This window comes from Prionailurus viverrinus, unplaced genomic scaffold (assembly GCF_022837055.1).
Source record: "Prionailurus viverrinus isolate Anna unplaced genomic scaffold, UM_Priviv_1.0 scaffold_33, whole genome shotgun sequence".
Taxonomy (NCBI): domain Eukaryota; kingdom Metazoa; phylum Chordata; class Mammalia; order Carnivora; family Felidae; genus Prionailurus; species Prionailurus viverrinus.
Genome location: NW_025927604.1, coordinates 1,512,497 through 1,539,129, shown reverse-complemented (window position 1 = coordinate 1,539,129; position 26,633 = coordinate 1,512,497). Strand labels below are relative to the sequence as shown.

Here is a 26,633-nt window from a genome sequence, read left to right as displayed (position 1 = left end):
TGGGCGGGCGGGAGGTCCGCGCTGTCCAACTAACCCAGGGCGTCCCTGCAAACACAGCGGGCGGACGTCGTCCTCGTTAGGGGCCGCTAAGTAAACCGCAACTGAACGGGCCTGTTCCCAGCAGGATGATGCCAACTCGATCTCGGGCCCTGGGAAGTGGGAGCCACGCGGCTTCTACTGAAAACTCCCATGTGTGGCCTTCCTGCTGTGAAAACAGGACGCAGTGGTGCGGATAAGCGAGGCTCCTCCAAGGGGAAGAGCACCTGAGTACATGGCGGGGCATCCTCTGCGACGTCACAGACCCCGGGAAGCCAAGCAGGCTGAGGGGGAACACAGGAGCAGACGACACACCCGACAGGGCGCTGGGACACCTCTGACCTGGGTGTCCCCACAGCAGCCTTCGGTGGTGCTCACAGGGCCCATCCCCTGCCTCTCGGGACTCATCCATGGGAAACAAAAGTAACCAGTGCATGCGTGCGCACACTATACATATGTGCACACATATACACACTCATGTGTGCATAATATACACACGTGCACACGCATACACCTGTATACACATGTGCACATATAAACACGTATTCGCGTGTGCGCACACGCATGCACACACGCATACACATGTACACATCTACACATATACACACGTGCACACACGCTGTCTCCAGGCCACTGCTCTGAGTAGATGTCAGTGTTCTGGTGTGACAGCCAGGAGGTGGACTGCGGCCCAGGAAGCACCAGACACACCTGAGTTACCATCCCTTCTCTGCATTTTGCTGCTGTGCCATCCTGGACAAATGTCTTAACCTCCCTGATCCTCAGTCTACAACTCTGCCGAATGAAGCAATAACATTACCGGCTCGTCCTGGGAGGACACGAAATGAGGTAAGCAGAGCAGGAATCCAGCTGGGAAGAGAGGATCAGAGCCGGGGCCCAGGCCACCTTCTGGAATGGGGGTTGTGTGGGGTCACCCCGCAAAAGAGACCCTACCTCCATCCCGCTTGGCACGGCACTTCTCCAGTTTAGTCGGTGGAAAGGTTCAAAGAGGTGAGCCAACTGGCTTAAAATCACACGGCTCAGCAGGGGTCTGGGCCCCCGCACGCCGTCCCCACGTCCAAGACCCTGGTCCTCCCTGGGCACACTCCGGAGAGCCCCGTGACCAGGCGCGATGGGAACAGGCTCAGACAGCCCTCAATCACCCTCTCCCGACCTTAACTTGGGGAGGGCGCACTCTTCCAGGGACAGACTGATGTCCCTTTAACATAAATGCTAAAACCGGTCCGAGTCACGTCCAGAAACATGGCCACGTGGGCAGGCCTTCACGCGTCCCGACAGCTGAGGCGCGGACGGGACAGAAAAGGGTGCACGCCGGCCGGGAATTCTCACCCTCCACCCAACGGCGCTTAATCCCCAGCGGCCACGGAAAGTCTGACGGGCGCAGATTCCACAGCAGCCGCCGCTGTTCAAGGCCTCTTTGTTCTCCTCTCGGCGCCTGTGGACCTGGGCAAACGCTTTCGGCCCCGGGCGATCGCATGCAGGGGCCTCAGCAGCTTTTCCCGACTGGTGACCGGTAACTCTTACGGCAACAATGGAGCCCGTGCGTGAGCACACACACACACGCCCACACACACACACACACGCTCACACGAGGGACAATGGAGCCCGCGCACACACAGACACACACACACACCAGGGACAATGGAGCCCCCCCCCCCACACACACACATATATACCAGGGACACTGGAGACCCACACACACACATATATACCAGGGACACTGGAGCCCCACACACACACACCAGGGACAATGGAGCCCAAACACACATGCTCACACACTCACACCAGGGACAATGGAGCCCGCGCGCGCACACACACACACACACCAGGGACAATGGAGCCCCCACACACACACACACACACACATATACCAGAGACACTGGAGCCCCCCCCCCCAAAACACACACACCCGGGACAATGGAGCCCAAACACAGACAGACAGACACACACACACACCAGGGACAATGGAGCTTGTGCACACACAGACACACACACGCTCACACACACTCACACCAGGGACAATGGAGCCCGTGCGCGCGCGCACACACACACACACACACACACACACACACACACACAGACACCAGGGACAATGGAGCCCGAGCACACAGACACACACACACACGCCAGGGACAATGGAGCTTGTGCACGCGTGCACACACACACACACACACACACCAGGGACAATGAAGCCCATGTGTGCACACACACACATACACACAGACTGGGGAAGGGGAAACGTTGGCAGGATATCAGACGATGTTAAGAAATCATTGCTAATTTTTAGATGCATTATTGTGGTTATTTTTGAAAGTGCCTTTATATATGGATGAAATGAAAATAAAACTATGAAATGAAAAACAAGTATTTCGTTAAAAGTACTATATTTCTCCTTTGTGAAAAAAATCCAGGTTACCAGCTAGATACACGCTATCAGCGCTAAAGGCAAGTGCTCTGTTTCTTCATGTGTCCAGTGTCCATTTATTTTAAATGTGGAGGCTGACATCAGACGACTTTCTCCCGAACAAACCTTCCCCTCCCACCGTCCAGGCCTCTCCTCGGTCAGCTCCTTCCCTGCAGGTTCTAGCAGCACTGTGTCCTCACGGCCTCTCCCACCGAAAACCTTCGCTGGGACCCCACAGTCAACGGCAACCACCCCCCCACAACTTGGCTCCCTGCCAATCTAGACCTAGCCTCTCTCTGCCCACCGATCGGAGGCTTCCCACGCACGCTCCCCGGCCTCCAGCCTGCACGTTCTTGGGGGACTGCCCTGCTCCCCAAACAGGCTGCAGCGCCGACATCCGCGGACAGACCTGCTCCCGGGTCCCACAGCTGGCGGGAGTCCTTCCCACACCTGACACGTCAAAACCCAGTCCTCACTAAGGTTCCAGTTGAAGAACCAGGTCCCCGTCCAGTGAGCGCGTCTCGAACTGCCCGGAACAGAAGGAATTCTGTGATGTCCTCACACGGCGTCTGGCCTCGGAGGGTCCAGTTACTGGGGAACACATCCGTCATGGCCCCTGTGAGAGGCTGTGCCCTCCAAAGCCGCAGCCCACCTGCGGACCCCACCTGTGACACCCACGGTCAGGTCCAGGGCCCTGTTAATGACCAGTGGCCACCCCAATGTGTGCTGAATTAAACTGTGGTAGACACCTATTCTCGGCCCCCAAACAGGCCATGTCCTCGTCCTCAAATAAAACAAAATGTGATTAAAAAAATAATAATAATCTTTAAATACGTGGTCAGTTCAGTTGTGTTGCTCTCGTTTCCTGTGGGGAGAGGAGCCCTCAGACACGGTCGGTCCCAGAGCTGCACCTGCAGACACTCCCCTGACCCCCCCACCGTGCCTGCGGGGACCGTCCCGGCCGGCGCTCAGGTGACCCGTGAGCCCGGGATCCGGCGAACGTCTCGTCAGTGTCCCGACCAGCAAGGCTCTCAAAACACAACTGACTGATAAGAAAAATAAGACCTTCTGGACGCGGGATCTGGGATGTGTGATTTCTGTGCGCAGGAGAAGCTTCCTAAGACCACAGCTCGTGTCCAGCGCAGGCGCGCGGTAACCAGGACGCCCCTCCCGCTCTGCGGGGTCAGTGTCAGCAGCAAACCGCCCGTGAGCACAGGGCTATCCCCTGTGTTCTCAGCAGGACCACCACGTGGTGGACACACAAACCCACGCGATGAGACACCCAACACTAGAGAAAATCGCTCCACAACACGAGGAAAGACGTGAGAAAAAAGACCACGATCATCTGAATACAAACGCCAGGTCCCACGAGCTGTCCCCGCCCCGCCTCTGAGCCACAGAAAGCAGCCCGTGGCTCTCTAGAGCCTGCGTTGGGGACAGAGCCAAAGGGCACCGACGGGGGCCGGTCCAGACTGTGCCGACACCCGCCCGGAGGGTGGGCGCGTCAGAACCGAGGAAGCCGGTCACCCCCGAGGGCCACACCTCTCAGGCCACTCACGCCTCGGGGCAGCCGCGGAGCCCCGGACCCAGCACAGCGGCCAGCCTCCGGCGAGAGGCGCAGAGCCCAGCCCTGGCTGATCCGAGCTCCAGAACCCTGGTCCGGTCGACTCCTCTACGGTGTCGATCTGTGCTGTTAATCCACCGCACATGGACCGTGCCCCGGACTGGACTGGCGCGCCCACCTGGTATCAGTCCACAACAATAACACCGCACTGACCTGCTATCCCAACCGCCCACATAATCGTTACTGACCTACCGTTCTACCACAATAATCGGTTACAATGATCTTCAGCTCTGATCTGCTGTGTTAACTGCTCTAATCTGCCGCGCTGACCCACTGTCCTAACCCACCGTACCCGAGTACGACACCATCGACAAAATTTAACCCACTACACCAATCTCTGTACTAAACTCCCAGGGCCGCCCAGGCCTGCTCCCTCCCTGAAGCCCCCATGGCTTTGTCCCTCACTCTGACGGTGGGGAGAGGCAGGACCGTGGAGGGTGGGGCCGGGCAGGCCACCAGAAGGCACCTAAGCGGGGGGAGGGGCCGGTGTGAAAAGGGCAAAGGGCGCTCAGGAGGGGCCCAGCACCCTGGCCCCCGCGGCCCCCACGTGGCAAGAACCCCACACAAGGGGCCCATTCGGTCATGCTCCGTGCCCAGTCAGAACACACCCACCCAAACCAGTCCCTGGCGCACACACTCACCCAGACCCTTCGCAGCTCCGTGGCCAGCCAGGGGCAACCACGCACGGACACAGGCGCGCACACTCAAAGGCACGTATGCGTTGGCGCAACCCTGACCTGCCACCAGAGGGGGCACTGTCCTCCCTGCAACCACAGTGAGCTTCTTTACCTGAAAAGTGGGGCCACCAGCAGGTGCTTTGGGGGCCTGACCACGATCCTGCCACTGAAAATGGCCACCTTGAGGGCGGGCAGGCGAGGTCGACACACAGGGGCTGCAGACGAGCTCCTTACGGACACTAAACACACAGGACACTAAACACAGAGACGTGCCAGAGGGAAAGCGGTCTCCACACCCAGGAGTGTGGGAGCGAGGCCGCCTGTGTCTTCTCTGCGTCTTCCTCAGTGAGCGGTTTGCTTCCGTGATAAGTAACTGAAAGATGGGGCTCTCTTTCCTTTTTAGAGAAATGTTTTAGGGGTGCCTGGGGGGACTCAGTCAGTTAAGCGTCCGACCTCGGCTCAGGCCACGATCTCATGGTCTGTGGGTTCGAGCCCCGCGTCGGGCTCTGTGCTGACAGCTCCGAGCCTGGAACTGCTTTGGATTCTCTGTCTCTTTCTCTCTGCCCCTCCCCCACTCATGCTCTGTCTCTGAAAAATAAATAAACATTAAAAAAAGTTAATACAACACTAAAAATAAAAAAATAATCAGGTTCCTACTATTTTGAGTTCAAGGGATTAAAAACTCATTTCACAGCTCGGGCTCCTGCACAGGAGCGGACGCTGGGTCCCCTCTCTTCCCTCTCCTCCCTCCCCCCCCCCCCCCCCCCCCCCCCCGTGTGCAGGGGTGTGTGGCCCGGTGCCTGTCTCTGCTTCATCAGGGCTCTGGGCGTGCAAGGGGCTTTCATGGCAGCCCTGCACCCTCTCTACGGCCACAGCCTGCCAGTGTCGGTCCCCACTGCCAGCTGTTTATCCCTTAGTATTTTCTAGCTCCCGTTCCCCAGAGAGCAGTCTGTCCTTGGTCAGGGCAGGGCCGGAACATCAGCAAGTGGCCAGCATACAGACTCACTGTCCTTGGTCAGGTGCCCACCAGACCCACCCAGTTGTGGCTGGGACAACCAGGGTCACGTGACACTCGGCAGGGACAGTGCGTTGGTCAAGCTTGTCTGGAGAAACAGACCCAACAGGCGCGCGCGCGCGCGCGTGTGTACATATATACGAGGGGGCGTTTATTTTAAGGAGGGATTATGGAAGCTCAAGTCCAACATCTGCAGGGTGGGCCAGCAGGCTGGACACCCAGGAAACAGGTGCCGTCTGAGTCCAAAGGCCTTCTGCTGGCAGAATTCCTTTTTGCTCAAGGCACCCCAGCCTTTCTCTCCTAAGCCCTTCAACTGATTGGATGAGGCCCACCCACACCATGGAAGGCAATCCGCTTTACTCAAAGGTTACTGACTCAAGAAAGTCTAGAGTAACGTTCAACCAAACATATGTCTACTGTGGCCCAGTCTGAAATACACAATTAGCCATCGCAGGCACCCAGGCATGCTGGTGAAGCCAACTTATTGCAATAAATATTATAATTTAAACCGTTGAACGAGTTACTTGAGGTTGTTCCTGCAGAGAGGGAGAGACAGAGCTTGCCCTTTGAGTTCAGCGAAATAACAGATAAACCATGTCATCCTACTGGGCACTCGCCCAACCTTCACCGACTGCTGAGCAGAGTCACATACTCTCAAGCACAAACCAAGCCCAAGAAGCAACCGGTTTCAGGCCTTACCAAACAGATGCGTTTTTGCTTGCTGCTTTTCTAAAAGCCTCAAATCAGGCTGTGTTTCAATTACCTACACAGAGGAAATGGATCATAAAATAGAATAAAAAAATATGGAAATCAAATAGTTACTCTCCACCCAAAAGGCTCTGAGAGCACCTCACCTACGGGGCTCCTTACATACAGAAGGAAGTTCCCGGAAGACAAGAAATGTGACCCGATTAATTCTGAACAAGAAAACATTTTGGAGAGCTAAGTAAGTTTCATCGATGAGAAAGTATCAGAGGACAAAAGAGGCATGGGACAGATGATTAACCCCAAAAGGAACTCACAACAGATGGCTTTGGGGCCAATCACCAGCTTCTGAGGGAAGGACACACAACAAGGCAGAGAGAATAAAAAGTAACGCTGAGCCAAGGAAGGCCCTCTCCAAAGTCTCCTAGGTGGACCTCTTCACTTCAGTCAAGGCTGTTCCACGTCAACAGCCCGCCCTGCCTCGCCCACGGTGGCGGTGGGACGGTCTTCTTTCTTTGTCCTGATTTTCAGGGTCCACAGCCCTGGAGTCCTTCCCCAGTGAGAAAACGTAAAGCCCTAATGCAGCACAAACCAGGTCCTCTGCACCTCCAGATGCTGCTAGCTGCACGGGATGCTCGAGGGAACAGGGAAACAACCATTCAGATAATTTTCTGCTGGATGTCATTCTCTCAGGAAACAGTAGTAAAAGGCTGTTTGACACAGAGCTCTAAGAAAGCTCAAAAGAATAAGAAGGCTTCTCTGTGGCTAAAGAAAATGATAAGGGAGGGGGATTTTAAAGCTGGTGTTTTCTGAGCTCCAAGAGGCCTGGATCTACAGAAACAGTTCTTTCCACAACCATTTCCTTTTCTGTGTCCCTCCAGCTAAGCTTCTAATCCCATTCCTTTTTTTTTTTTTTTAATTTTTTTTAACGTTTATTTATTTTTGAGACAGAGACAGAGCATGAACGGGGGAGGGTCAGAGAGAGAGGGAGACACAGACTCTGAAGCAGGCTCCAGGTTCCGAGCGGTCAGCACAGAGTCCAACGCGGGGCTCGAACTTACGGACCGTGAGATCATGACCTGAGCCGAAGTCGGCCGCTCAACCAACTGAGCCACCCAGGCGCCCCTCTAATCCCATTCCTGACCAATGAGAGGGAAGGAAGGAGCAGGGACTGGGCTGTGTCAGGATAGAGGCACACGGCTATCATGCGTGGTGGCACTTCCGGATGTAGTGGTTCCTGTCTGCTGGTACAGGGAGGCCCCTGCAACAGGACATAATGTGTCTCAGCACCAATGCTTGACACTAGCAGGGATGCCAGGAAAGAGAGAGGGAGGGAGGGATGAACAGGAGGGCAGATGGATGGAGGGGTAGGTGATTAGGCAGATGGATAGACGGATGATAATCTGAATGGGTGGGTGGGTGGGTGGGTGGGTGGATGGAAAGACAGGTAGATGGATGGAAAGACAGGCAGATGGATGGATGGATGGATGGATGGATGGATGGATGGATGGAAACACAGGCAGATGGATGGATGGATGGATGGATGGATGGATGGATGGATGGATGGAAAGACAGGTGGGTGGGTGGGTGGATGGATGGATGGAAAGACAGGTAGATAGATGGATGGAAAGACAAGCAGATGGATGGATGGATGGATGGATGGATGGATGGATGGATGGAAAGACAGATGGGTGGGTGGATGGATGGATGGATGGATGGATGGATGGATGGATAGACAGGTGGGTGGGTGGATGGATGGATGGATGGATGGATGGATGGATGGATGGAAACACAGGCAGATGGAATGATGGATGGATGGATGGATGGATGGATGGATGGAAAGACAGGTGGGTAGGTGGGTGGAAAGACAGGTGGGTGGATGGATGGATGGATGGATGGATGGATGGATGGATGGAAAGACAGGCGGATGGATGGATGGATGGATGGATGGATGGATGGATGGATGGAAAGACAGGTGGGTGGATGGATGGATGGATGGTTGGATGGAAAGACAGGTGGATGAAAAGACAGGCGAATGGATGGATGGATGGATGGATGGATGGATGGATGGAAAAACAGGTAGGTGGGTGGATGGATGGATGGATGGATGGATGGATGGATGGAAAGACAGGTGGGTGGATGGATGGATGGATGGTTGGATGGAAAGACAGGTGGATGAAAAGACAGGCGAATGGATGGATGGATGGATGGATGGATGGATGGATGGATGGAAAAACAGGTAGGTGGGTGGATGGATGGATGGATGGATGGATGGATGGATGGATAGATGGATGGAAAGACAGGCGGATGGATGGATGGATGGGTGGAAAAACAGGTGGGTGGATGGATGGATGGGTGGATGGGTGGATAGATGGATGGATGGATGGATGGATGGAAAGACAGGTAGATAGATGGAAAGACAGGCGGATGGATGGATGGATGGATGGATGGATGGATGGATGGATGGAAAGACGGATGGATGGATGGATGGATGGATGGATGGATGGATGGATGGATAGGTGGGTGGGTAGATGGATGGATGGATGGATGGATGGATGGATGGATGAATAGATGCATGGATGGATGTACAGGTGGGTGGATGTGTGGATTAGAGATACATAAGTGGACAGGTGGAGGGCTAGATGGAGGAGTGTGATGATAGAAGAAAGGATGGATGGATGGATGGAGTGACACACACAATGATGTAAGACAGTTACACAACAAACAAATCCACAAGAAAACACAAGCTCAAGACTAATATTAGCCACTGTTGCCATGCCAACGCAAACATCCCACATGTCTGAGTAAATAACAAAGATGACTAACTGTATCCACTTTAATCGCTATTTTTAAAAGTTAAAGTGCTGTGCAGCTGAGTACAGAACATCAGAAATATTGTTCCACTCCAGGAAGTGACGAGCCTAATCTGGGTCCCCTTCCCTAACGGAAGCCATGAAGGGAAGTGAAGCCGTATCCTCTGGTGACACACACTCCCACAGGTCTGGGAAGTCAGGTTTCTTTGCACAACACTTCTGAGTAAAGAAATCTTCTTGCCCAAGAGCAGTAAACGCTTTCTTCTCCCCCCAACAAAGAGAGAAAATAACAATTCAAGAGCTCCAATCACTGCAAAGGCAAAATGTAGTAATGTCAGCCTTACATTTACCAGGAGTAACTCTGAATTTCTTCTGTCCCTGTCCTCAGGCCTTAGCCAATGATTAACGCCAGTTCACTGCCAGAGTGGCATGTTACAAAAGTTGAGAAGGACGGGAACTGGCCGTCACCAAGCACTTCCTGGATCCTCGCAAGTGCTGTCCGCGTGGGGTGAGTTTCATGTTGGTAGTTTGGTCTGTTAGAGAAAACGGCACCTGAGGTGCATGGAAAATGCATTATGCTTAGTGGTAGTTCCTGTCTGAATCACAAGTATGTGATTCAATCAAAGTCAGGGCACAGAGTGACAGCGCCATCGGTGGCCCCGCAGCCACCAGGAAGAACACGCGGCTATCACAACATCACACCCCTCCTCCCTGGGCCTGGGGGGCCTGCCTGCTTGCCTCTGCTGGCACAGCCCCACAGTTCAATTCAGCACACTCAAACCATAAGACAAGTCTCCACGGCAGAAGCGTCTCCTGGCCAGGCCAGGCCGTGTTAGCAGATGCACACGTGTGTTCTTCCTCACTCCTCGAAACGCCCCTACAGATGGGGAAACCGAGGCCCCAGGGTGAATGAGCTCCCCTGGCAGGCACGGGGCCAGGATCTCAGCACAGTATCACCCTGACCTCAGACCACGGCACCTAACCTGGGGTGCCCCACACACTGGGTTCCTTAGGACGTGTTCAAATAGCAACTAAATGTAATGACTTTGGACGCTGAAGTCGGTCGAAGTCGCTCAAAGTCGTTCAGGGCACTTTGTCCCGTGAGACGCTGGGCAGACCCAGCAGGTGTTTGCAGGGGCCTGCCTTGTTCGTACCTCCTGGAACCCATGGGCTCAGACGCCGAGAAGGTCGCACAGGGGCGCGTGGGGTGTGGTGGCTACACTGGGGGACACCTCCCTTGTCCCTCAGGTCACAGCGTCTCCACCCAGAATACCGACAGCACACTCGATCCTCATGATCCGGGGATTCCATATCTGCACACTTGACCCTAAAATCAATCCTCACGGAGCTTTTGCCATCACTCGAGGACCGGAAGGAGTGGCAGAGAGCCTGAGGGGCCGGACGCCCGTGTTCCTAGCGTAGAGGAGAGCCAGGTGACCCTCTGCCGTCTGGCTCCTCCTCAGGCCGTGAAAAGGTGTCCTTCTTGCTGCCCACTGAGTGCTAGGCTGCCTGCGTTCCTGTGCTCTCTTCGGGTGACTTCGCAGCTTAAAACTGTCCCCGAGCATGGCACTGGAGTCCTGTCCAGTTCTGAGTTCGAGAGCCCTGACGGGCCTCAGGAGAAAACAGGTGTGTGGGATGAGCTTTACTCCGGCTGGAGCTGCACACTGTTGGCTGGGACTTCATGGCGGGTCAGTCCGGAGTCTGCATTAAATACAGTGTCTTTAAACAGAAACACACACAAAAGAAGGTCATCCACTGTTGGGTTGATGACAGTGTTGTAACGAGACTCCCGGGAACAGGCCTGCAGGCCCCCAGGACGGACGGTTCAGGGTCGCTGACCCGTGTCTGCAGTGACCTTAGGGAACAGGACCACTGAGAACAAGGAGGACCCACTGCAAACACGGCCTTCAGGAGCAGGACACCAGGGGCCCAGGTGCCGATTGTGGAGCTCCTCCCAGGGCAGGTTCCGGGGTGTCAGTGCGACTGCCGCTCCAAGACAGACGGCCAACCGCGAGCACAGACCAAGCCAGGAACATCTGGCCTCCAGCGGAAGCCCTAAGGGTCCGAAATAAAACAGACCCAGCCGACACATGGATCAGGTGATTGCCTGGGTTCTCAGGACAAAGGCAGATGAAAGTCTTCAGAGAGAAGGCAAATCATAAGGACGAGGGTGTCCTTACCGAGTGAGGAAACAGGTACACACACCACGTTTCCAGGGTCCAGGCATCCGAGGGATGCCCCGTGCACTGTCCTGCCCGAGAACAACGAGAAACGGCCCCAAAGGGACTAGTTCTCTCAGCGGGAAGGGACCGATGCTCAGGGGACAGAGGACGCCTGTCCCGAGACTCCCCTTGGCCTGACGGGACTAGTTCTGTCACCGGGACGGACGCTCAGCCAACGGAGGACGCCTGTCCTCAGGAAAACACCGACTGTGTCCAGGAAGGAAACAGACCTAGAAAAGCCCACAATGTGTTGACCAGAATTCTCGGTGCAGAACAAGATGTTGCAGATTACAAAAACGTGCCCGGAAGTAACCAAAATACACACACAATGGCATTGAGAGGGTACTGTTTAAAATAGCAGAAGCGTGGACACAAAGAGATGACCCATAAAAATGGAGTTCAATAAATTTGGTGATTCTGAGCAAAGAAATGCTACATGGCCATTCGCAAAGATAGTACAGACCTTTAATTATCACACAGACACAGGGGCACAATGTGCTGTGATGTGCACTACAGAGAAGAACACAAACTGTGCCTCAATTTTTACAGATGATAGAAGGGTGGATGGACGGATGGATAGATGAATGGGCAGATGGGTGGGTGGGTGGACATTCAGACAGGCAGACAGACAGGCGGGCAGACGGATGGACGGATGATGGGGAAGCAGATGATACAGATAGGTGTGTGGAAGACTGGCCAAAGATACGAATGGAATACTGCAGGCGCACAGATGACAGAGACAGAGACAGAGAAGAGGATACAGGAAAACAGACGTACCAGCATCTCCGTGTCCGTACGTACACACACGTGAATGGGCACACGTGCATCTGACAGGCAAGCCCAATCCCGTAAGACTTTCCTCCGACGATAGGAATGCAAGTTATTTGTTTTGTTCGGTCCCTCTGTATTTTCACATTTTTGTTATGAACACGTACAGCTTGCACGGAATACTTTCAAAACACCGTAAGAAAGATAAACTGGACAGCGTGATGCGTGGGTGAGAGGGCAGTTTTGCAGCTTCCTCCCCGAAGGCTCAGCCTTCCTTCAGCAGGAAGGCCCCTGGGCACACGTGCAACTGGCCGAGTGCGTATGAGAGGTGAGCCCTGACGAGCAGCTGAGGGCCCGAGACAGAAGGCCTCGGGGCAAATGTCCGAGGACCGTACAGACTTGTGCACAACATCAGAATCTCGGGAAGCAAACAGGAAGAGCCAGTGCCCCGCCGACAGGCTCAGGCCAAGTGTGCCCCACACGCGGGCAGCTGGACAGGCACGGTTTCCATCCCGAACCTCAAAAACAGCAGATTCTGGTTCCAGAAGCTGGCGATCCAAGCCGAGCACTGTTTCCTCCTGGTTTTTCTCCCTCTGCCTCCCATCACCTCCACGTTATCTCTGATCACCTAGGACAGACACCAGCCCAAATCCGTCAGCCCTCCGAGAAGTCTTTGGTTAAGCAACTGGCTTAGGAGAAATGTGGCTTTGATCCAGGAGTTACAATCCCTGAACTATCCTCCACCTACTGAAGATAACCGCACCCAGAGACTCTCTACGGGGGATAAATACACTGCCTTTAACCCCAGACAACAAAATCCTTTTGCTGGAAGGAGAGGGAGCAAGTTGTTAGCCTCCGTTTACCTGTGATGGTATTTTCTAAGCCCACAGCTGGAGCAAAGTGAACAGGGCTGGGGGTGAGGCCCCCGTTAGGTCACACCACACTGAGAAACATGGCCAGCAGCGTCCTGCCATCCAGCTGACCTGTGTCACAAGGGGCCCGGAGCTCAGAGCTGCTCTGTGCCCTGAATGGCAGTGCCTGTGGCGGACGGGACGGGAAGAGGGGCCTGACTCGGGGCACGGTCATCAGGCACCACAGTGTCCCCCACAACGGTGCAGAAACTCGAGATGCCTGAAATGCATGGCACTTCCTGGGGGCGCACTAAGTGACATTCCGTGGGTGGGGCGGAAGACAGCACGTGAGCGCAAGCAGTGTGTCACCTGTGGTGGCCCAGGGCATAGAACCTCCCCCTCAGTGTTCGCTCACCTTCTCTGTGCCTCCAGGACAGCGTGGAGGGCAGGGTCTAAGGGCAGCAGTGCATGGCCAGAGCCCGGGTCCCCGAGTCGTTCTGACAGCAAACATTTGGTAAAGGGCCAGATTGTAACTATTTTGGCTTCTCACAGCTACGCAACTCTGCCTTTGGAGCTGGAAAGCCGCCGTAGATAAAACAGCCGAGGGGGCCCGGCACACACTCGTACAGATCAGTCTACAAGGCGGGCAGCGATCGCGCTGGCCGTGACCACGGTGTGCCGGCCCCTGGCTCAGAGCAGAACCCCGAGGACGGCTGCCCAACCAGGGCCATCGCCACCACGCCCCTGTGGGTCAGGTAAAAACTCACGTCGTTTCAATCCACCTAGACTTTGCGACCAAGCTGATACAACAGCATTCCAAAGGCAAAGGGGGAACAGCAGGGTGGCATAGTTTTTAATTCTTTTTCAATCTAGACTTAGGCATGTGAAGCCAGTGGCTGCTTGCTTCTTATGTTACCTTTTTTCTTCAATTTTGTTTTATGTTTACGCATTTTTGAGAGACAGCACGAGCGGCAGAGAGAGGGAGACGCAGAATCCGAAGCAGGCTCCAGGCTCCGAGCTGTCAGCACCGAGCCCGGAACTCACGGAACGCGGGGCCGGAACTCACAAACCGTGAGATCACGACCTGAGCCGAAGTCGGACGCTTCACCGACTGAGCCACCCAGGCACCCCAACTGTTACTTACTTTTTTAATACACTTTGTTGCAGAATAATTTAAATTTTTTTCAGATTAGAAACAAAAGCAAGTGGGGAAATTACACTTTTGAGGGACTGGACTTGCTCTCCTGTCTGAAGCGACCTAAAAGCCCACAAAAGACACAAAGCAAGTATTGCGAGGACCGTACGTGTGGGTCAACAAAGGACATGATCCCTGAGACCATACAAGCACCCCAGAGGTCACGCCCTACAGGAGGGGATGATGCTGTGCCTCTGGGGAGACCGAGGCAGCTGACTCAGGGCAGTGTGCGGAGAAGAATGCACCAGGGGGAGCAAGGAAACCCCAGGGATCCACTCGGCAAAGAGCGCTCGGCTGGGTGTGCAAGGGCCAGTGGAATCCGAGTAGAAGGAAGGAAATTAACAAAACAAAAACCAGAAAAAAGGAGAAAACCCAATGAAGCCAAAAGGTAGGTTTTGCGAAGGTCAGGAAAACGGATGAGTCTCCTGCAGACTAGTCAGGTAACAGCATTTGTCACCAGAAGCCAGAGGAGTGGCATCACGAACGGCCCCGCAGATGTGAAGGGGCGAAAAGGAACAACTTTAGGAGGGCAAGCACCTTGGGGACACCGTCTACCCGCGCTCATTCGGGGAGAAGATGCTGCCTTGACCGATCGGGACTCACTGCAAGCTCGCCTTCCCGCGAAGAAGGGAAGCTGCCGCAGGAAGTCCTGCCAAACATTTAAGAAAAGACTAATATAAGCAGTTCTGCCCACGCTCACCCAAAACGTGGAAAGGGCAGGAATGCTCCTGAACTCATCCCAGGGGGCAGGGCTGACCCTGAAGGGTCCAAATCAGACCAAGACATTCCAGGAACCGGGACAAAGACCAACATCCCGCGTGCGAACACAGACCCGGTCACCTCAGTGGGGCAGGATGGGGCGAGAGGGGTCTCGCGGGCGAGGGGAGGGAGGGCCCTTACCCTGACCGTGGTGAGGGCTTCACGGGCAGGGACAGATGTCAAACTTACCACCTTCAACATGAGCACCTTTCTAAATGTCAATTGTGTCTCAATAAGGCTTTTTTTTCCTTACGTGAAAATTCGCCCAAAAGTCAAAAAAGGAACATTATTGCTGGTTCAGCATGTGCTTCAGGCCCTACCATAGAGCAGACCTGGGATGATCCCAGCGAGCTCTGTGGTCTGGGGAGACCCGAGCCCGTTCCCGCCCAGGGGTGGACTCGGAAGCAGCCTTCTCCCCGTGAACCTCGTCCACCGCCCTGGGCTGGGCCTCCAGGCTGGAAGGAGATGCTGGATCCCTATCCTCGGTGAGCCGAGCGTCCTCTGGGCACGGAGGTCTGGAACAAACCACTCTAACCAGGCCACGGTGCCCCGGGACACACCGAGGGGGGTGGATCATTGCCAGGTGAAGCTCTGTTCCCCAGGGCAATGTTGAGAAACAGTTTCCAGAACAAAGAAACGAGCCAAGAAATTAGCGAAGTGGGCACCAGGAAAAGGGGACGCCCAGAGGAACCCGCGAAGCGGCACACAGGTTCCTTCCCGACTTTCTTGCCAGGTTCCGGTTACACCGCGTGAGTTATCTTGTTGCTTTGTGATGGATCCTGCAACATCATTTCGTTGCCACGTCTGAGGGTTTACCCATGAGGTTCTTGGTGGACATGTGCAAAATTAACTTCAAGACAATGTGTAAGTCATTGAAACGATTGACTTAGATTTTAAATCTATCGACGAGATTATCCCTCACACCAACAGAGCACCCACGTACCCGCGGCAGGGGCGCCCGGTCTGCGCAAATCGTGTATGCAGCACACAGGGGCCCAGTACACAGGAGCCCATGACCATTCAGGGGCCCAGCATGCAAGAGCCCAGCACGCAGGAACCCATGAGCACACGGGCCCAGCACGCAGGGGCCCATGAGCACACGGGGGCCCACCTGCTGCAGGAGCCACTGCCCCGCACAGGGAGAGGAGCCACCAGCAGTGTCCCAGCGGGCTGCTGAGGCATCAAATTCGGGAAGGTTTAACTGCTTTTAAATTGCATTCACCAAAAAACGCATTTTTATTTTTAAAAAAAAATTTTTTTTCAACGTTTATTTATTTTGGGGACAGAGAGAGACAGAGCATGAACGGGGGAGGGGCAGAGAGAGAGGGAGACACAGAATCGGAAACAGGCTCCAGGCCATCAGCCCAGAGCCCGACACGGGGCTCGAACTCACGGACCGCGAGATCGTGACCTGGCTGAAGTCGGACGCTTAACCGACTGCGCCACCCAGGCGCCCCAAAAACGCATTTTTAAATCAACTGCATCGTCTCCTACTTTCTCACGTGGCCCCTAACACGTGTGGAAACGGTCACGACTAAAATGCCGAGTACATTCGGACGCCGCGCTTCAGGAGACCTTCCTCGCTAGGCGCTGGCATTCAGAGAGCACAGGGCTTCTCCAAGTGCACACAGCACGCGGAGACGGGGCGAGGGGACCAGGCCCCTGCCTCCCAGCCCTGGGTTCTGACTGCAGAGCTCAGAGCTCGGCCACAGCCCTGCTGGGATCTACTCCAGTTTCCGCCCTGCTGTGGTGTCTCCAGTCAGAGAGAAAAAACTCCTACTGAGCCGACGGGCATCAGCCCAGTGAATGCAGGCCAGACTTCTGCTGGTTTTCCAACTGATGGGGAGAAAGTTCCGGAGACTGGAACTGTCTCCGTTTCTGCTGACCTTTGCAACGTTGAACCTTTCATCACTGCAGGGGACACCTGTCTGTCTGCCCGGCACTCGCTTCTTCCCTCCAGGCCACGAGCCCTCGCCCGCTTCCAGCCCACGGCTCAGGCAGAAGAGACTCCTCGGGGCTCCAGAAGCTGGTCTGGCCAGTGCGGAGCTCCAGAAGAATTCCCAGAGCTCGAACAAGGGGCTGCCCGTGCTGTGCCCAGGCCGTCACAAGGGAAGCCTACAGCCGCCTCTACAGAGAGAAACCGAGTCACGGGACGGGCAAAGAAGGAAGCCAGGCCGAGTCAGAATCACCTCCTGGATTCAGAGGTGCAGGGACTGACGAGCTCAAAACACACGGGAGGAAGCTAGTTCTCCAAACTCCTGAAGCCCAGCTAAGCTGCTGTGAGTTTCCAAGAGGGCCACCTGGTCACACGGCCTCCAAACACAAGCTTTCGAGGGTGGGGCTGGGGCTGTGGCCACACACACACAGAGCCCCACTACCCGGTGACAAATGTCTCAGTCACAGCTCTCCCAGGGAAGGTCCCTCCCAGAGCCTGTTCTGAGCGCTGAAGAGCGTCCTCTCCTGCCGCTCTCCAGGCTGACTGCCAGCAGCCGCCCGTCGGCGCGGACCCGAGGAGCAGCGAGCATGGGAGGACACTGGCCCATCACCCTCGAGGGAAGATAGATTTCCACTACCTGAGTATTTTAGAAATATTCTTGTGGTGCTTTTCAAGTACCTTTGAGCTAAAGAGGTAACTGGGAACTTCAAAGGAAAATCAGAAATTGTAAGTAAGCCAAAGGCTCCAGCACCCCCCAGCGTCCTGCAAAGCCCAGCGGAGCCACCTGGCCGCCTCCACCTGGATGGACCCGGTAACCTTCAGGTCAGCCTCCCCAGGAGCCTAGGGTGTCCCCAGAGGGCACGGTCAGGGGCTTCCCGTGAGCCAGAGGGAGGGCACAGAAGTGCTGAGAGGAGAGCCCAGCTGGAGGGCGGTGCACTGCCCACCCCCACCTCGGACACGTTTCTACGCAGCCCCTGTGAGCGAGACCCCATCACTGTGCCAGGGGGACTTGGCGGGAAATATAATCTCCCGACAGCCAGGCCGGGGAAGCTGCAAGGGAGGCTGGTGACCCAGGGGCAGAGACAACGTGAGACATGACAGACCGCCAGTGGGCATCACCATCCCCAGAGGGGCCTGGGGATGGCTGGGGACCCCACCCATGAGGCGGGAACCCCAGGGCCGCTGCAGGGCACACTGGCTGCACCCCAGGTCCACAGCGCTGCCCGCACTGAGCAGCGCCCCCTCCAGCGCGCCACGGGACCAGGTGTTCCCCGAGGTGGGACTGCACGCGGGCACAGACCGCAAAACACAGTCCGATCGGGAAACAGAGGGGGCAGAACAGCAGCCTGGTGGGCAGAGCCCCTACCTACTCTGGGACCGGGCTGTGTCCCCGGGCTTCCTGTCACATGGACAGCTGTCTGGCGTGGCCTGGGCTGTCTGATGGTCATCAGTTTGGGAGTAGATTCCCATGAGCTCACAATGGAGGCCACAGGGAAAGAAAGAGGTTGGGGGAGGGTGCGGAGGGTGGAGGGCCCGTCTGCCCGAGGCCAGAAGCCCAGTGCGGACAAAGAGGCCGTGTTGAGAGGAGGGCCAGAAGGGCAGAGATGTCACACTGTTTTAGTCCTCGCTTTTTAATTACCGTGGGGACAAGCTTCTCCTGTGGTGAACAGACTAGAACATTCAAAACTGGAGCAGGAACTTCTACAAACACTCCCAGGCTGAACTGCACAACAGCACCCGTAGACCAGTAGAAAGGGGGCTTGACGAGGCTGCCCGGGAGCACCTCTGGAGAAGCACAGCGACAGAGCAGAGCAGGGAAACCGGAGCGGGAAACTGGAACCCCAGACCAGAGCCCCAGACCGGAGCCCCAGACCACAGCCCAGACCGGAGCCCCAGACCGGAGCCACAAACCACAGACCAGAGCCCGCAGACCGGAGCTAGAGGCTCCAGACCACAGGGGGCCAGTGCGGCTCACTCTAGAACACGCCAGATACTTCCAGTGGGCATGAGCTGGGCTCAACCCAAACCTGAATCACAGGGTGGTCACAGACCGTTATTTTTGAAGCCCTGACCACGAATCTAAACAACCCAGTCTCTGCCGGGTTTGAACACACTCCGGGAGCACTTCAGGAGATGTCAGAGTTCGGGGATTCTGAGTCAATCCTTCTTTTTGAGGAGGTGGGGGGGGGCCTTAAAAGTAAAGGGCCGATGTGGGGTCACGTGGTCCAACTAACCTTGAAGCCAGGTTCTATCTTTATCTTCATATTTTTAGTGCCCAATTTCTATGAAATATTTTTAAAATAGGAAAAAAAAAATAGTGATGCATGAGAGCAGACAGCTGGGAGAAAAGCCACAAAGGAAAATTAAATATTTCTGCATGAGCGGAGCTTGTCATGTGATGGCACCTACCAGAGCCCGAGCGAGCCTGGCACCTCAGACCTGGCCTTCCTCCTCCTCCACAGGGTGCACGCCTTCTGGACCGTATCCTGTCTCCCAAAGCCTCCTCCCTCACCATTTGTTGCCCTGCTCCCACGACCTCGGTCCGGGGCCCAGTGACCCACACAGGGTCCCCTGCTGGAATGGGTCACCGCAGGAGTCAGCTCGGCCCTCCTCCCAGCGTCTCCAGCCCAGGCAAGTGCCCTCTTCCCGGGCCTGGGTCTGCAGAGCTGTGAAATGGGTTTGTGTCCATTTCAGCACGAATCTGTGAAAGTCTGCTTCCTTCTGGAAGGGATTTGGTCAGCAGAGTGTCCGTTCTGCCTGCCTCACAGAATCCAGCAGACCAGGCACGGGCATTTCAAAACATTTTCGAAACTACAAAGAGCCGTGAAAATATATGGTAAAGTTTACGCAAAAGAACGCTTTCTGGAAATCTTTCAAGTGTTAATAACTATTATGTCACATTCCAGGCCTACCATCGGCTATTTGTCAAACACTCTTAAACCTCTGTGGAGAATCTTGCCATGAACAGTAAGCCGGAGTAAGACTGCATTTCTGTTTAACAACGCTCATATTCTAAGATACTGTTCTTTTTTGGGGTGCCTGGGTGGCTCAGTCGGTTGAGCGTTCAACTTCGGCTCAGGTCATGATCTCTCGGTCTGTGAGTTCGAGACGCATCGGGCTCTGGGCTGACCGCTCGGAGCCTGAAGCCTGCTTCAGATTCTGTGTCTCCCCCCTCTCTGCCCCTCCCCCGCTAGTGCTCTGTCTCTGTCTCTCTCAAAGTTAAATAAACATTTTTTAAAAAAATGTTTAATGCTGTTCTTTTTAAAAAGCAATTAAGAGTTGGAGACAAAGCACAGTACTGGCCAGATGTGAAAAGTGGTTTCGGGTCCAAGTTTCTTCCAGTGACTCAGTAAAGAAATTATCCGTATCCAGAAAGCCTTCACTGTGCCCGCCATCGAGTCTGTTAGTTTACAGTGTGGTGCCCTCTGGGGCGTCCTCTGGAAGGAAGGCCCATCTCTCTGAGAGGGACAGCTCGTGGAGGGTGACTCCCGCCAAAGACCCCCAGCAAGCTGCGTCACAGAGTCAGCGGCCGGGAGAGGTGGTCTGCGACGGACTCGGGTTAAAAGTCCCAAGGCTGAGCGCCCACTTCCTAGAGCTCACTTGAGATTTTACAACTTCTGCAGGCCCTTGGGCGGTGCCAAAGGAGTTGGGCTCAGCCAAGAAAAGTGGAAACTATTTTTGGCATCCAGAAGGGCAGCTGTAGGCCGCGGACACAGTCGGCGCCTAAAACGCATGCCTGCCTTTACAGATTTGGAGAGCTTCTAATCCGGGACGCATCCGGAAACCTCGAGGCCCGAGGCCAACTCGGAGCGCGCCAGGCCGGGGCCGCGGGCGCAGGTCGCCTCCGCACGGCCTCCGCGGAGGGGGCACTCCAGGGAAGGCGAGGCCGGCCCGGGGGTCTGCGCGCGCAGAGGCCAAGTGCGGGGCGCCCTGTACCCACTGGAGCGCCGAGCGGCGGCGAGTGTGGCACCCCCGCGAGCGGCGCGCCCGGGCGGAAATGCGCTCGGCCCCCTCCGTCTACACCCGAGATGGCCACGGGGCTCGCTGAGCACAGGGAAAGCCAGAGGGAACGGGCGCCCCCGCGAGCCGGGGGTACCCGGGCGGGTTCTAGGCGCCCGGCGTATGCGGGAACCAGGAGGCGGTGCTGCGGAACTCTGAGGACCCAAAGAGGGGACGAGGGGACCGCGGTCCTGCAGGAGGGGGAGGCGCGCGGGGGCGCACCGCGCTTGGGCAGGCGGGGTCCGACCCCCGCCGCAGAGGAGAAGGGGGCGCGGAGGAGGAACACCGACAGGAGAGGGAACCGGGGAGGGGGCGGCGTGGAAGAGACGACGGGGAGGAGGGCGGGGGGATACGGTGCGCCCGGGCAGGGTGGGGACCGGGAGCGGCGGGAGCTGCGAGAAGGGGGCACCGAGGGGGGACGCGAGCGGGCAGGGAGGGGCCTGCGGGGGCGGCGAGCGGGACTCTCCCGGGGCTGCCCCCACAGCCCGCCCTCCCCCCCCCCGCCCCCGACCAGCCGGGGATTCCAAGCCGCCGGCTAACAAAGGAGGCTCCGGAGGCCGCGCGCCCCGGCCCAGGCGGACAAAGGCCCGCGCCCGCCGGCGCCCTCGGGCTCCCCGCCGCCCCCCGCCCTCCCGCCCGTCCGCGCCCTCGGGCTCCCCGCCGCCCCCGCGGCACTCACAGGATGGAGGTCTGCGGCGCCACGGCGGGCACGGCCTCCAGCAGCAGATGCATGCAGCGCACGGTGCTGCGGAAGCACAGGCAGCGGCTCGGGCAGCCGGCGCCCGGCTTCGGGGTCCCCGTGGCCAGCGCCCCCCAGCCGCAGCACAGCACGAGCGCCAGCAGGCAGCGGCGCGCGGGGCCCGCGGGGCCCGCGGGGCGCACGGCCATCGCCCTGGGCGCGCGGCGCTCGGGGACGCGAGACGACCGGGAGGGCCCGGCGCGACCCTGCGGGCTCCGGACTGCGCCCGCCCGCGCGGCCCACGTCCCAGCGGTGCGCGGGGGGCGGGGGGCCGCCAGCTGTGCACATGCGCGCGGCTCCTCCCACCGCACCCGCCCCGAGGGCCGGGGCGGGGCCGGGCGTGCGGCCGCGGCGCCCCGCTCTCCGCCCGGGGGCCCCCCGGGGCCAAGTCCGGGTCTGCGCGCGGGAGCTGCGGCCTGGGCCACCGCCCCAGCCGCGTTTGCCGCTCGTGTTGCGTGAGAGCGGTGTGAGCGTGCTCGCTCTGCTCCGGACCCGGTTCCACGAGGCCTCTTCCTCTCTCTCTCTCTCTCTTTCTCCCTTTCTCTCTTCTCTTTCTGTCTCTCTCTTTCTCCCCCTCCCTACCTTTCTATCTCTTCTCCTCCCACCCTCCCAGCCTCTCTCTCTCTCAATCTGCACCCCCCCCTTCTCTAAACACACACAAGCTGCAGCAGGATTGGAACCAGGCAGACGGGCACCTGCCTGTGACCCCGCGGCCCTCTTTCTGCCGCTGCTGCCCCCAGGGCATTGTTCCCAGCACAGAGGACATTTGTGTAGGGTCCTGGGCCAGGATGTCGCTCAGGGCCCTTGCAGGTCCCTCCCTGGTGGACGCACCCCCAGGAAACCAGTGTTGCCTTCTCTTCTCAGCTCGACAGCAATGTCTACACCAGCCGCGGGGGCCCCGTCCCGTGTCCATCTGGCCGGGCTGCTGGCACACAGAGCTTGGGCCCAGCTCTGACCCAGGTGTTGTGCTGCAGGGGTTTGCAGATGAGAGAGCACAGGTGGATGTGTGCAGTCTGCTGACTTTAGGTAACGATGGCCTCCAGTGTGGGTGGGCCTCACCCAATCAGTTTACGGTCTTAAGCATAAACCAGTGGGACATGGGTGGAACCACCAGGAGACACAGGGGGAGCTGTGGGAAGGAGGGGAAGGAGGAGAGACTGAGTCACACACACACACACACACACACACACACGCATCCGCACTTTTGTTCTAGCACTGCACGTGTGATCCACTGATTCTCACAAAAACCCGATTCCTGCATTTTACAGGTAAGGACCGTGCCCAAGTGCCAGTGTCAGAGCGCAGCCCAGGTCTGGGATGTGTCCACTGTGTGACCTGGTGGCAGTCTACCCCAGGTGTGCCTGAGGGCACGTGGGGTGAGGCTGCTTAGTGGCCGGGCACTTTCCTGGGGACGGGTTAGCACACACCTCCCAGGGTCCCCACCTGGTGGCAGCTTGGCTGGGGTCTGGCTCAGGTCCTTCTGGAGGCTTGCACGCAGGTCATTGAGGTCACTGTCGCCACTGCCACGTGAAACAGCCTTCCTGGCCGCCGCGGGACCCAGCACAAACCACCCCAGGGGCCTGCGCACTAACCAAGCACAAAGCTTCCCCACTGCGTGCTCCTGGACTCCACACGCTTCTCCACATGCCGTCCGAGTGTCCCCGCCTGAATGCCCCACGAGAATTTCAGCACGATCATGTCAGAAACACGAAACATTCCTCTCCCTGGAAAACGCACTTTTTCTCCCGAATCACTGGTCTGCTGCTCCAAACCACCTTCTCATAACCTCAACCTGGAGCTGCCCCTACCCTGGTCCTCACCCTGCACGATGGAGTCGTGCACCGCACTGCGCGTCTCTGCCAGAGACCCCGTGCTCTCCCCGACCTGGCTTTCCGTGACCACCCCCAGCCCCTGGCTCAGCACGGAGGCCCCCTCCCCGGCACCCTCCTGCTGAGTCTGCCCAGCCTTCTTCCCCGCAGTGGACAGAGAAGAGGTCACAGCTCTGACCCCGCCACTTCCTGTCCAAACATCTGATTTAAGCGGGCAAAGGCCACATTTCACAAGACACCTTTCACCCACTGCCACGCCCAGGAGGCGGGGGCATCTCTGAGCAAAACACAGTGTTGCCTTCTCTTCTCAGCTCGACAGCAATGTCTACACCAGCCGCGGGGGCCCCGTCCCGTGTCCATCTGGCCGGGCTGCTGGCACACAGAGCTTGGGCCCAGCTCTGACCCAGGTGTTGTGCTGCAGGGGTTTGCAGATGAGAGAGCACGGGTGGATGTGTGCAGTCTGCTGACTTTAGGTAACGATGGCCTCCAGTGTGGGTGGGCCTCACCCAATCAGTTTACGGTCTTAAGCCTAAAAATTGGGGGTTTCCCAGAGAATAACTTCTGCCTCAAAACCGCAGCATCAACCCCTGCCTGAGTTTCCAGTCTGTTGGGCTGCCCTGCACACAAAGGGATTGCTGGTCCCCACAGTCACATGGGCCAGTTCCTTAAAACCCATCTATCCATCCCTCCATCCTTCCTCCCTCCTCCCTTCCTTCATTCCTTCCATCATTCTCTTGTGCTGCTTCTCTGGGGACCCCTGACACACGGCCATTTGCAGGATGCTGAACGAGGAGGTGTAGGGGGGAAGCGGGTGCGATCATTTGTCCATGAAGAACTCACATTTTTGCGATGAAGCTCCTTCTACGGAGCTCAATTCACCTCACTTGTCTGTTGTTCATGCTTCCCTGCTCCTGCCCTCTAGAGGCCCAGGGAAGCCTCACACCTCCAGGTTCCTGGCCTTCCCCCGGAGGGCTGCAAAGCCGCTGAAGGTCTCCGTTGCTAAGGACCCAGATGAAATACTCCCATTTCCCTACGACGACCACTTTGCAGATCTTATCATCTGCCCCGAATCCTGTCATCTCTCTGCTAATTGACAATCTTTAGTTGCTTTGATAGCCGCACAAAGAAGCAAAGATTAAGGAGTGAAGAAATTCTGTCTTAACCTCAAGCCTGTTTTCTGCCGACTAAGTCTTCCCCCGCCCCCCCCAGCCTCAGGGTGGCCCCAGGGGGCACAGGATACAAGCCCCACCCACCCCCACCCCCACTCCGCTCCCTGTGCCAGGCCTTGTCAAGCCCCGTAGCCAGTGCCTGGAGAATTTAGGTTACTGGTCGAGGACCGCTGCTCGACGGAAAGATGGAGAAAGGAGCACGGTGCTGGTCCAGGTCCACGTTGTGCCAGGCGCCGACGCGAGCTGCCTGTCTTGCGATGGACACTGCTGGGGACCCGCTGAGACCTTCGCTGGGCTGCGGTGCCCCACCCCAGCTCCCACCTATTCTCTGGGGCGCTGCCTGGGGCCCGGAAGTTGGGGTAAACTGTGCCCCCACACACACAGCCACAGGCCCAGAGCTCCCTGGGCCGCCGGCCAGCCTCTCCCCTGCTCAGCTGGCTGCCCCCACTCCTGAGAGCCGCGCCTCGTCCACGGGCTCTGGTGAGAGGCCCCACCCTGGGGGTGCACCTCACCCCTCTTGGCCGCAGGGTCCCCCCAAGGTGGGCAGTTTGCACTTCACGCAGTGCGGTGCGTCATCTGCCTCCCTGCCCACCTCCCTGCCACGCGGAAACTCTCCACGGATTTACACAGGAAAGAACACGGGCTTTGGAGCCAGACCCGGGAGGCAGCCTCACGCTCCTGGTGACTTTCTTCCCCTCTCTGGGCCTCAGTTTCCACACCTGTGACCTGAGACCAGGTAGGGGTGAGGACCAAGGGACAAGCCATAGGAGACGCCCACACGCAGGCGTCTTCCACAAACACAGTGGGCCGCCCGCCCGGGAGCCCGGGAAGCTGCCCGGGGTCTGCGTGGGCCCGGAGTCTGGAAGGCTAGGAGGCCAGCCGTGGGGCCATTCCCAGACGATGAGTCAGCCCCTCGCAGAACCTGGCTGTGCCCGAGGGGAAGGCCTCCCTCTCCAAGGCTCTCAGCTCCTCCTGCAAATTCCTCTGTGAGCCTGTCTGCTGCAGGTGCCTGTGCGCCCAGCCCCCGTCGGCCCCCCACAGGCAGGGGACTCCACCCAGCAAGCAGTGCTGTGCAGGGTGGGGGGGTGCCACACCACAGACGGGCGCCCTGAGTCCTGGAGGGCAGAGGTCAGCCACCAGGGTGTCAGCAGCTGGGGTCTTCGCCGAGGGCCCCAGACACAATCTGCCCCAGGCCTCTCTCCAGTTTCTGGGCACTGCTGTTGGCCTGGTGCTCCTTGCCGTGTAGACACCTCCCTCTGACCTCTGCCATATGGTCCTCTCATGGTGCTCCCCAGTGTCTGCTCGCTCGTGGTCCTTTCCTCTTCCAAGGCCCAAACTGGCTTGGAGCCCTCCCCACCATCTCCTCCTAATGTGGCCATTTACATCCACAAGGACCCTTCTTCCAGACACGGTCACATTCTGAGCTCCCAGGAAAGACGTGGGTTCTGAGGTCACGTTGAAGGGCCTGTGGTCATGTCAAAGGGCTTGTATTCCTCATAAGCCGTGAGTGAAGGGCTCGGGTACAAGGACGAGGTGTGGCCTCCACCAGGGAGGCCAGGGGAGACTCAGGAAAGAGCTTGCTGTCCGGAGTTTAGCCACAGAACTTGATACAATCTTGTGCGGCCCGGGGAGGACCCCTCTTCTGTGTCTCCCTGGCCCCATCCTTCTGGCATGGCCCCAAGCACCCCAGGCCTTGCCAACGTGGGGAAGAAAAGAGAAATCTTAAAAAGCCTTTCTTGGGGACGTCTAGGTGGCTCAGTCCACTAAGCATCCGAGTCTTGGTTTCGGCTCAGGTCATGATCTCACGGTCATGGGACCAAGCCCTGTGTCGGGCTCTGTGCTGACAACTCGGAGCCTGCTTGGGATTCTCTCTC

General features: G+C 57.3%; 1 protein-coding gene across 1 annotated transcript in view; it reads right to left on the bottom strand.

Moving 5' to 3' along the window:
- Window positions 1-24,669, bottom strand: part of PXDN (peroxidasin) — an 80,240-nt gene extending 55,571 nt beyond the window's left edge. The window contains exons 1-3 of the mRNA XM_047845107.1: window positions 24,534-24,669; window positions 23,570-23,791; window positions 21,702-22,206 (exon numbers count right to left, since the gene is read on the bottom strand). Coding sequence (XP_047701063.1) covers window positions 21,702-22,206; window positions 23,570-23,791; window positions 24,534-24,669 — 863 coding nt within the window. The remainder of the gene's footprint in view (window positions 1-21,701; window positions 22,207-23,569; window positions 23,792-24,533) is intronic.
- Window positions 24,670-26,633: the final 1,964 nt, after the last annotated feature.